Consider the following 11,887-nt stretch of genomic DNA (forward strand, 5'->3'; position numbering starts at 1 on the left):
GTTCATACAGAGACTCACATGTACACACACATGTGTAATGTACACACACACACACTCATATAATGTACACACACACACACACACACTTGTAATGTAAACGCAAACATTCACTCACGTACACTCATTCCCAAGTTCTGGCTTTTCAGGTTTAGCGTTGACTTCAGTTCACTTAAAAGTAAATTAGTACTATAGTGCCCTCTTGTGGAAGGTTGATATATAATTTGTCAGGAACACTGTTGGTCTGGGTTGCATAGCCGAGGGAAGTAGGGGTGCTGAGGCTGCTGCAGCACCCCCTTAAAAATCAAAATAATAAATAAAATAACAACAATAATAATAAACAACATTCCCACCTTTATTACTCCTGTATGAGCATAGAAAATACTTGTCAGCAAAGCAGAGAAATGTGCATGCCTAATGAATATGACCCTGGTTTGTTGTCAGATTACCCTGGATGGTCGGGACATCCGGACCCTGAATGTGAAGTGGTTGAGGGAGAATATGGGTATCGTCAGTCAGGAACCTGTGCTATTCGGAACAACCATTGCAGAAAACATCCGCTACGGCAGAGAGGATGCCACAGATGAGGACATCGAACGGGCCGTGAGAGAGGCCAACGCATACGACTTCATCTCCAAACTCCCCGATGTACGTGGGATAGATACTGACAAATGAGTACATACAATGGCTTCACTGTTTCACATGTACTGTATATTAAATGATCTATGGTGTACAAATGATTTGGAGTAGGACAGCAGATATTCTGTTGTTTCTATGGCGACTGTGTTGAAATTAAATGTTTTTTTGTTTTGAAGTTGTATACAGTGTAAGGGAATGGCAAAATAGTGATGATGTTATCCAAAAGGACACATTTAAACATGATTATTTCATCTCCATCCCATTTCATGTGGCGTTAACAGAAGCTGAACACCATGGTGGGGGAGCGGGGAGCCCAGCTCAGTGGAGGACAGAAGCAGAGGATAGCTATCGCCCGGGCCCTGGTCAAAAACCCGAAGATCCTCCTGCTGGACGAGGCCACCTCCGCCCTGGACACCCAGAGTGAGTCGGTTGTCCAGGCCGCTCTGGATAAGGTCAGTACTCTCCCTGAGGACCAGACACATGGTTAAGGTTGTTCTCAAATCTAGTTTTGTGCACCCTAACAGCCTGATTCCATTTGTTTGACTGCAGCCTTGCAAGTTCAGGTTTGCCGCAGTTGACAAACGTCAAGATTCAGAGTGAATCGATGAGATCCTGTTGGAATCCATCTCAGCGAAAATGAAGAGGTAATAAAATAATAATAATTTGGGATAAATGACTATATTGTCTCCTCCCATTCCCATAGGCCAGGGCGGGCCGCACCACGATAGTGATCGCCCACCGCCTGTCCACCATCAGAACAGCTGACGTGATCGCTGGCTTCAGCAACGGAGAGGTGGTGGAGCAGGGAACACACAGGGAACTCATGGACAAGAAGGGGGTCTACTACTCTCTGGTCATGCAGCAGGTACTGTATCACGCTCTCTGCATCCCAAATGGCACCGATTCCCTTTATAGTGCACTACTTTTGACCACCAGGGCCCCAACTCTGCCTCAACAGTAGAATCAGTCAACGTCTAAATCATGTTGATCAGTCATATTTAGAGACGCATATCATCAGTATCAGAGCAATATACCTTATCAAGCCTGTGTCTATATGAATAATGATCAGTAATAAACAGGCTCTGTGTGTAACATGATCAAATCCACTATCACACCTTGTCTGTTGTTCAGAGTCAAGGGAAGCCAGAGGAAGAGGAAGAGGACCCTGTGGAAGAGGATAACCCTCCTAAATATGAGGATCTAGATGATGTCCTATATGACTCATCTGACATGGATGAGCTGGAAGTGGTAAACGAGGAAGGAATAGAAAACGGCGGCTTTGAAAGGAACTCAATCAGCAGTGGCTGTGTGGAAATGAAACTGACCAGGAGGAAATCTAAGAAGTCCAAGAAAGACAAGAAGGTACTATTACATAGATCATCCTTTAGGGCGCAATATGACGTCCTGTATGTGTTATATAGTAACATGGCTTTGTTATAGTGCTATTGCTGAATTATCATCGTACCTATTATATAATGTATGGTATATAATGAATGGTTTATAATGAATGGTTTATAATGAATGGTTTATAATGTATGGGATGTAATGTATGGTATATAATGTATGGTATATAATGAATGGTATATAATGAATGGTATATAATGACTGGTTTATAATGAATGGTTTATAATGAATGGTTTATAATGAATGGTATATATAATGAATGGTGTATATAATGAATGGTGTATAATGAATGGTGTATAATGAATGGTGTATAATGAATGGTTTATAATGAATGGTATATAATGAATGGTATATAATGTATAGTTTATAATGTATGGTTGCATTCATTTACATTTTAGTAATTTAGCAGAAGCTCTTATCTTGAGCGACTTACAGAAGCAATTAGGGTTAAGTGCCTTGCTCAAGGGCACATCGACAGATTTTTCACCTAGTCGGCTCGGGGATTCGAACCTGCCACCCTACTGTATATAGTGATAGTTCATTGTCATCAGAAATAATATCTGTTACATCATGTTGGTCCTTGGTCATTTAGTTTTGTCATTGATGACAATGTTTGATGACAGAAGGAAAAGAAACCAGAGGAAGCTCCAGACATCCCCTTCACCAGAATCCTGGCCTTGAACAAGCCCGAGTGGCCGTACATGTTAGTAGGAACCCTGTCTAGCTTGGTGGGGGGAGCCGTTTATCCCTGTGTCGCCATCATCTTCGCCAAGATCATTGGAGTAAGTGTTTCACAAGACCACCTCCTTGTGTTCATCATATGAAGAATTGTTAAATAATGCAGACTACTCCCATTTCCTTGGTGTCTCGATTTGAGTTTGATTTAAACAAGGTGGTCTTATTTTCCCAAGCAGCCTTTTAAATTTCTGTTATCTATTTTGGGGGGGTTTCTCTCCACCCCGTGACCTTCTCTAGGTGTTTTCCGAGGTTGACCCGGAAGTCAAACGACAGAAAACCATGATGTTTTCCCTGCTCTTCCTTCTCATCGGAGGAGTGGCTTTTGTCACCTACTTCCTAAAGGTTTTCTAATTTATAGATCTAAACTGTGTCCAAAATGGCAACCTATGCCCTATACAGTGCACTACTTTGGACCAGAGACTATAGGGTGCCATTTGGGACGCATTTTAAAGTACAATTCTGTATCTATCTCAAACCCTTAATATGTTGTGGGGATGCCTGGTTGGGTCAATTTCTGCTGTATGTTCTATGTTTCAGGGTTACATGTTTGGAAAATCAGGAGAGCTTCTTACCATGAGGCTGAGGAGGCAGGTATTCCATGCCATGATGAGACAGGTAGGACAAACTGTCATGTGGGAAAATATATACTTCAGCAATTGTACATAAATTCGAAAAGACTGACTTGTCATTGTTAATTTACTTTACTGTATTGATAATACCAGCAAAATTAGGATTCTGAACTGCCACTTTGCAGTGTTCTGCCTCAGAACCTTGCTAAAATTACAATTCTGAACTGCCACTTTGTGGTGTTCTGCCTCAGAACCTTGCTAAAATGACGATTCTGAACTGCCACTTTGTGGTGTTCTGCGTCAGAACCTTGCTAAAATTACGATTCTGAACTGCCACTTTGTGATGTTTTAGCTCAGAACCTTGCTAAAATTACAATTCTGAACTGCCACTTTGTGGTCTTTTGCCTCAGAACCTTGCTAAAATTACAATTCTGAACTGCCACTTTGTGGTGTTTTGCCTCAGAACCTTGCTAAAATTACAATTCTGAAATTGACACTTTGTGGTCTTTTGCCTCAGAACCTTGCTAAAATTACAATTCTGAAATTGACACTTTGTGGTCTTTTGCCTCAGAACCTTGCTAAAATTACAATTCTGAACTGCCACTTTGCAGTGTTCTGCCTCAGAACCTTGCTAAAATTACAATTCTGAACTGCCACTTTGTGGTGTTTTGCCTCAGAACCTTGCTAAAATTACAATTCTGAACTGCCACTTTGCAGTGTTCTGCCTCAGAACCTTGCTAAAATTACAATTCTGAACTGCCACTTTGTGGTGTTTTGCCTCAGAACCTTGCTAAAATTACAATTCTGAACTGCCACTTTGCAGTGTTCTGCCTCAGAACCTTGCTAAAATTACGATTCTGAACTGCCACTTTGTGGTGTTTTGCCTCAGAACCTTGCTAAAATTACGATTCTGAACTGCCACTTTGCAGTGTTCTGCGTCAGAACTTTGCTAAAATTACAATTCTGAACTGCCACTTTGTGGTGTTTTGCCTCAGAACCTTGCTAAAATTACAATTCTGAACTGCCACTTTGCAGTGTTCTGCCTCAGAACCTTGCTAAAATTACAATTCTGAACTGCCACTTTGTGGTGTTCTGCCTCAGAACCTTGCTAAAATGACGATTCTGAACTGCCACTTTGTGGTGTTCTGCGTCAGAACCTTGCTAAAATTACGATTCTGAACTGCCACTTTGTGGTGTTTTAGCTCAGAACCTTGCTAAAATTACAATTCTGAACTGCCACTTTGTGGTCTTTTGCCTCAGAACCTTGCTAAAATTACAATTCTGAACTGCCACTTTGTGGTGTTTTGCCTCAGAACCTTGCTAAAATTACAATTCTGAAATTGACACTTTGTGGTCTTTTGCCTCAGAACCTTGCTAAAATTACAATTCTGAAATTGACACTTTGTGGTCTTTTGCCTCAGAACCTTGCTAAAATTACAATTCTGAACTGCCACTTTGCAGTGTTCTGCCTCAGAACCTTGCTAAAATTACGATTCTGAACTGCCACTTTGTGGTGTTTTGCCTCAGAACCTTGCTAAAATTACAATTCTGAACTGCCACTTTGCAGTGTTCTGCCTCAGAACCTTGCTAAAATTACAATTCTGAACTGCCACTTTGTGGTGTTTTGCCTCAGAACCTTGCTAAAATTACAATTCTGAACTGCCACTTTGCAGTGTTCTGCGTCAGAACTTTGCTAAAATTACAATTCTGAACTGCCACTTTGTGGTGTTTTGCCTCAGAACCTTGCTAAAATTACAATTCTGAACTGCCACTTTGCAGTGTTCTGCCTCAGAACCTTGCTAAAATTACAATTCTGAACTGCCACTTTGTGGTGTTCTGCCTCAGAACCTTGCTAAAATGACGATTCTGAACTGCCACTTTGTGGTGTTCTGCGTCAGAACCTTGCTAAAATTACGATTCTGAACTGCCACTTTGTGGTGTTTTAGCTCAGAACCTTGCTAAAATTACAATTCTGAACTGCCACTTTGTGGTCTTTTGCCTCAGAACCTTGCTAAAATTACAATTCTGAACTGCCACTTTGTGGTGTTTTGCCTCAGAACCTTGCTAAAATTACAATTCTGAAATTGACACTTTGTGGTCTTTTGCCTCAGAACCTTGCTAAAATTACAATTCTGAAATTGACACTTTGTGGTCTTTTGCCTCAGAACCTTGCTAAAATTACAATTCTGAACTGCCACTTTGCAGTGTTCTGCCTCAGAACCTTGCTAAAATTACGATTCTGAACTGCCACTTTGTGGTGTTTTGCCTCAGAACCTTGCTAAAATTACAATTCTGAACTGCCACTTTGCAGTGTTCTGCCTCAGAACCTTGCTAAAATTACAATTCTGAACTGCCACTTTGTGGTGTTTTGCCTCAGAACCTTGCTAAAATTACAATTCTGAACTGCCACTTTGCAGTGTTCTGCCTCAGAACCTTGCTAAAATTACGATTCTGAACTGCCACTTTGTGGTGTTTTGCCTCAGAACCTTGCCAAATTTACGATTCTGAACTGCCACTTTGCAGTGTTCTGCGTCAGAACTTTGCTAAAATTACAATTCTGAACTGCCACTTTGCAGTGTTTTGCCTCAGAACCTTGCTAAAATTACAATTCTGAACTGCCACTTTGCAGTGTTCTGCCTCAGAACCTTGCTAAAATTACGATTCTGAACTGCCACTTTGTGGTGTTCTGCGTCAGAACCTTGCTAAAATGCATTCCTTACAGGAGATTGGATGGTTTGATGACAACAACAATGCAGTGGGAGTTCTAACCACCAGATTGGCCACAGATGCATCTCTGGTTAAAGGGGTACGCACAATGCTCGGATTTACACATTGAGAGAGCGATCAAAATCTATCACATCAATGTGAATTCAGAATCATTCTACTGTACAAATCTTTAAAAATGTCTACCTGTACATATGCTTCTATGTATTTACAGTTGCATTCTTTAGAGTTGCAATGTCTGATAATGGATGGAACCTACTTGTTTCCTCTCTCCTCACCACCAGGCGACGGGGTCTAGGTTGGGTCTGGCCACCAACACAGTCTGTGCTCTCACCATGGCCATTGTGGTGGCCTTCATCCACAGCTGGCAGCTCACCCTCCTCATCCTCGCCTGTGTGCCCTTCCTCATTGGAGCCAAAATCATTCAGAGGAAGGCCATGGCAGGCCACGCCTCCAAAGACCAGGGTGCCCTGGAGCAGTCTGGGAAGGTAAACATCAACTTTCTATTGCAATCGGGTTTGCAAAATTCCGGTAATGTTCCCAAAATTCCCAGATTTTCCAGTAATCCCGGTTATAGGTTTTACGGAATCAGGAAAATCAGGGAAACCTTAAAACAGGATATCTGGATAACCAGGGAATTTCAGGAAGGTTACTGCTAGTATGCAACCCTAATTGCAATGCACTTTGGTACAGTGGGCTATATCAGTGTGTGTGATACCATGTGTTCAAATAAAACGTTAATATATCTTTATTAATATTTTGTAGATATCTACTGAGACCGTTGAAGACTTCAAGACAGTTGTTGGATTGACACGGGAGGACGTCTTCTTTCACAAGTTCATGGACAGTCTAGAAAGACCATACCAGTAAGAGTACAGTCATTCACTTTGTTATAGACTCAGCTTTTGGATTGTTTGACCTTATAACCTACAATCAAGTACTGATTACATTTCAATTGAATACATCAGGAACGGTTTGGTGAAGGCTCCCATCTACGGACTAACATTTGCCGTTGCCCAAGCAATCCCTTACATGGTCAAGGCTGCAATCTTCCGCTTTGGTTCCTGGCTTATTGCTCACTGTCACACAGAATATGAAAATGTTTTCCTGTGAGTATACATACTGGTACTGTTATATCCTCATCTAAAATGAATACATTCATACCAGGGTTGGGGTCAATTCCATTTCAATTCCTGTCAATACAGGAAGTACACTGAAATTCCAATTCCAGTTCTCTTTAATGCTTTTCAATGAGGAAACTGTGGAATTGAGTTTTGAATTGACTGAAATGGAATGTACCCCAACCCCGACTAGAAACCTTGGCTGCCACATTGTCACTATACGGTAATATAAAAATAATAATATAATTATAACATTAATTTGGTGGGTGCTTATATTTGTCCTATTTCACACATGTACACATGTGTATTAATGCACATGTGTGATTTGGAAGTGTGTTTTTTGCACATTCCAAATCTCCCTGAGACCCTCGTTGGGTCATGACCAGGGTCTGCAAATATAGTGGCAGTGATAGTACAACATGGTCCTTTTCTTTCGCAGTGTGTTTTCTGTGATCACATTTGCTGCCATGAACATAGGAGAATCAGCATCTTTTGCTCCTGACTTTGACAAAGCAAAAGCAGCTGCTGGGAGAATTCTTGGCTTGTTGGATAAGAAACCAGAGATTGACATTTACAGTGAGGAGGGAGAGAAGCCAGTGAGTGAGCTATAATGTGTCTTACTCCAATATAAACAAAAAAACAATGATATCACATTGTGTTTTTTCTGGGACGATGATCTGGAACAAAAATGTTGTCTTTTCCAGACGGACTTTGTCGGGGACATTGAGTTCCGAGGGATCCACTTTGCGTACCCGACCCGTCAGAACGTGAGGGTTCTCCAGGGGTTGAGCGTGTCAGTGGGGCCTGGTCAGACCCTGGCCCTGGTCGGGGAGAGTGGCTGTGGGAAAAGCACCTCCATACAACTGCTGGAGCGCTTCTATAGCCCTGCTGAAGGACAAGTGGTGAGACCCAAAATAATCTCATAATACATGTCATATAAAGCACGCTTTTCAAAACCATTTCAAAGTGCTAAACCAGTATACTGGGAACTGGAATACAACAAATATAGTAAAACTGTTAGGCCACTTTTCAGCATTTTAATATGTAATATTTGTAACATTGGTGGATTATTAATTCCTTTGGTATTCCAAGATGTTACTTATTTTTAATCTGAACATTTTAAACATTCTAAACCTAAATCTGTGGTATCATTGTGGTGTCTCAGTTAACGAAGGGGTTGACCTAACTCTGTGGTATTATTGTGGTGTCTCAGTTAACGAAGGGGTTGACCTAACTCTGTGGTATTATTGTGGTGTCTCAGTTAGTGAAGGGGTTGACCTAACTCTGTGGTATTATTGTGGTGTCTCCGTTAGTGAAGGGGTTGACCTAACTCTGTGGTATTATTGTGGTGTCTCAGTTAGTGACGGGGTTGACCTAACTCTGTGGTATTATTGTGGTGTCTCAGTTAGTGAAGGGGTTGACCTAACTCTGTGGTATTATTGTGGTGTCTCAGTTAACGAAGGGGTTGACCTAACTCTGTGGTATTATTGTGGTGTCTCAGTTAGTGAAGGTGTTGGCCTAAATCTGTGGTATTATTGTGGTGTCTCAGTTAGTGAAGGGGTTGACCTAACTCTGTGGTATTATTGTGGTGTCTCAGTTAGTGAAGGTTGTTGGCCTAAATATGTGGTATTATTGTGGTGTCTCAGTTAGTGAAGGGGTTGACCTAAATCTGTGGTATTATTGTGGTGTCTCAGTTAACAAAGGGGTTGGCCTAACTCTGTGGTATTATTGTGGTGTCTCAGGTAATGAAGGGGTTGACCTAACTCTGTGGTATTATTGTGGTGTCTCAGTTAACAAAGGGGTTGACCTAACTCTGTGGTATTATTGTGGTGTCTCAGTTAACGAAGGGGTTGACCTAACTCTGTGGTATTATTGTGGTGTCTCAGTTAGTGAAGGGGTTGACCTAACTCTGTGGTATTATTGTGGTGTCTCAGTTAACGAAGGGGTTGACCTAACTCTGTGGTATTATTGTGGTGTCTCAGTTAGTGGATGGGTTGGATACTAAGACCCTGAACCTGTCGTGGCTGAGGTCTCAGCTGGGCCTGGTGTCCCAGGAGCCCATCCTGTTCGACTGCAGCATCTCAGAGAACATCCAGTACGGGGACAACAGCAGAGAGGTCTCCCAGGATGAGATAGAGGAGGCAGCCAAGAACGCCAACATCCATGACTTCATCATGGGCCTGCCAGAGGTATAGTAACAGTATAGTGAGGGAGATGGGAGGAGACATGATAGGCTGTAGCTGTAGGATGATATTTGAAGTTTTCTCAAAGGCGATCCAAAAAATGTCACTGGTGAGGTCACAGTAGAACGTAAACTACTGTCTCTCTACAGATATTCATATAGAATAGCTATTGACTAGCCCAAGACAGGCTGTTATGACTTTATATTTTAATTTATATTTTAAAAGTGTTCAATATAAACAAACACTATAAATTGTGTTGTTGTTTTGTCAGAAATACAATACCAGGGTTGGGGACAAGGGGACCCAGATGTCTGGAGGTCAGAAACAGAGGATAGCCATTGCCAGAGCTCTGGTCAGACAGCCTAAAGTACTGCTGCTGGATGAAGCCACTTCCGCCCTGGACACAGAGAGTGAGAAGGTAAGTCACATGGACATTGAGTGTCGGCCATCTCATTTTCTACCTATTAATTCATTAATGGCCTGGTCACACACAAAAGCTTATCTTCACACAGTATGTCCTCTCCCTCCTTCCCAAATAACCTGTCTCTCTGTTTCCTCCCTATCCCTCCCTCCCCCAGATTGTCCAACAGGCTTTAGACGCCGCCCGGCAGGGCCGCACCTGCATCGTGATCGCCCACCGCCTGTCTACCATCCAGAATGCAGACCAGATAGCGGTAATTCAGTATGGTCAGGTGACAGAGCAGGGTACACATACTGACCTCATGGCTAAAGGGGGGGCTTACTATGCCCTGGTCAACGCACAGGTCACCCACTAACTCATATTCAGATTGATGTTTTGCAGCGTATTTACTGTTCTGTTGAATGTTGTTTTGTGAGCTCTTTTCATTGAGCTGCACTTCTTAGCCAGGTCCCCCTTGAGAAAGAGGTCTCCTGTCCATAATGGGACTTCCTGGTTAAATAAAGGTTATATATAAAAATGTATAAAGAATAAGGAATCTATATGGATAATGGTATGGTAGCCATAACTCACTTTGAATGGACTACTAAAATGATGTTCAATTGCATGATACAAACTGTCTCATTGTCAGTTGGTTTGATCACATGTAGGTGGTAAACTGAAATGTAGCCTATTGGGTTCCTGTGCTATTGGGTTCCTCACTGTATGACTCACTTTAGCGTAATGCTGGAGCACGGACATCAGCGTAAATAAGTCTTGATAAGTTGCCTGGAATGAAGGAACTGTTCTTGACCATGGCACCTTTCATTGTCTGAAGACAACAAGTACAGTATGTATTTCTATAAGGAAACAGTAAGACACATTATCACAGTTAAATGACTGGATAAAAGCAGTGATTAGGAAAGGTTGTATACCTGTAAATATGAGAGGTTGATGTTCAGAAGACTGTTGTATGTTATTGTATACTGTGATATTTTGATTATTTTAAACAGGGACACTATGCTCTAGAAGGCAAAGTATGCATTGAAGAATATCTATATATTTAAATTAGTACGCTATGTAAGGCTGTTACTTGTTTGTAAATATGCATTCAAATAAAACATTAGATCCCATAACATGTTATTTTTAACCTGATTCTAAAGTGACATAATGATTCATCTGTAATCTAAATTAGATTATGCGGAATATGTCAATACATTTTCAAATAAACTTGGAACTCGTTCATTTTAAATGCAACTAAATAGGCTACTGAAGTCTGCAGAGGGCTGATGGACACAAGATGGCGCCCGTTGCCAATGAAACACGTTAGTGGGGTAATAGAACTTTCAAACGACTTCAATTCGATTGAGGCCTATTTCAAATGCCACTAAATGTAGCCTATCTCCAACCAAGGCTAACTTCGGTAAAAATGCCACTTGTTTTCCAACTGTAAAAGAAGATTTAAATAACACTAGGTGGCATAATTGTGTTAGGCCTATGCAAAATAAATTGTAGAAATATATGACCACATCGTTTTAGTCTAGTGATATGGAAATTATCTTATTTGGTTTACATGATAAAAAAATTGTGTAAAGGTAACATTTCTTATCTTGCACGCCGGCAACATTAATTGTATTTCAACCCCCCGAATTCAATCAGAAATAATAGTCTACAGCTCGCCGTAAGAGAATGATTTTTAAAAACACGTTAAAACATTTTTGTTGTCATCAAAATCTCATCTTAAAATAATAAAATCGCGATAGTTCCAGGCTTGGTGTTAAACGAGGTGGGCCTATTTCAAAAGGCCCAACATGAAGCGATGAACCAGTTATCCCTATCGTACATGCCCTTCTCAGTCAAGTCAACCTAGAACATTTAGGAAGAAATGTATTATTCTTCGCCAATGTATTCACTTCGTTACATATGTGTTTTATTTATTAAGAGTTCTAAGAGTTTTATAAATGAACTTAGCCTACATTTGTAAGTAAGTTTCCCACAGCAAGTGAAACATGCACCGCTCCACTGTTTCCCAAATCCAGTAGCTGATTTGGTTCTGGGTGCCACTGCCGAGATTACTCAAATATATACTAAAGGCAGGCTATAGTTTTTTTAAAG

General features: G+C 41.2%; 1 protein-coding gene across 1 annotated transcript in view; it reads left to right on the plus strand.

The window, feature by feature from the left end:
* LOC129849602 (ATP-dependent translocase ABCB1-like) overlaps positions 1–10,925 on the plus strand; it is a 29,897-nt gene extending 18,972 nt beyond the window's left edge. The window contains exons 14-29 of the mRNA XM_055916418.1: positions 442–645; positions 918–1,088; positions 1,340–1,501; positions 1,768–1,998; positions 2,664–2,822; positions 3,016–3,120; positions 3,316–3,393; positions 6,070–6,153; positions 6,356–6,559; positions 6,837–6,937; positions 7,040–7,180; positions 7,632–7,788; positions 7,897–8,094; positions 9,175–9,381; positions 9,647–9,793; positions 9,954–10,925. Of these exons, the coding sequence (XP_055772393.1) occupies positions 442–645; positions 918–1,088; positions 1,340–1,501; positions 1,768–1,998; positions 2,664–2,822; positions 3,016–3,120; positions 3,316–3,393; positions 6,070–6,153; positions 6,356–6,559; positions 6,837–6,937; positions 7,040–7,180; positions 7,632–7,788; positions 7,897–8,094; positions 9,175–9,381; positions 9,647–9,793; positions 9,954–10,151 (2,547 nt within the window). The 3' untranslated portion in view covers positions 10,152–10,925. The remainder of the gene's footprint in view (positions 1–441; positions 646–917; positions 1,089–1,339; positions 1,502–1,767; positions 1,999–2,663; positions 2,823–3,015; positions 3,121–3,315; positions 3,394–6,069; positions 6,154–6,355; positions 6,560–6,836; positions 6,938–7,039; positions 7,181–7,631; positions 7,789–7,896; positions 8,095–9,174; positions 9,382–9,646; positions 9,794–9,953) is intronic.
* The last annotated feature ends 962 nt before the right edge of the window (positions 10,926–11,887 follow it).

This window comes from Salvelinus fontinalis, unplaced genomic scaffold (genome assembly GCF_029448725.1).
Source record: "Salvelinus fontinalis isolate EN_2023a unplaced genomic scaffold, ASM2944872v1 scaffold_1561, whole genome shotgun sequence".
NCBI lineage: Eukaryota > Metazoa > Chordata > Actinopteri > Salmoniformes > Salmonidae > Salvelinus > Salvelinus fontinalis.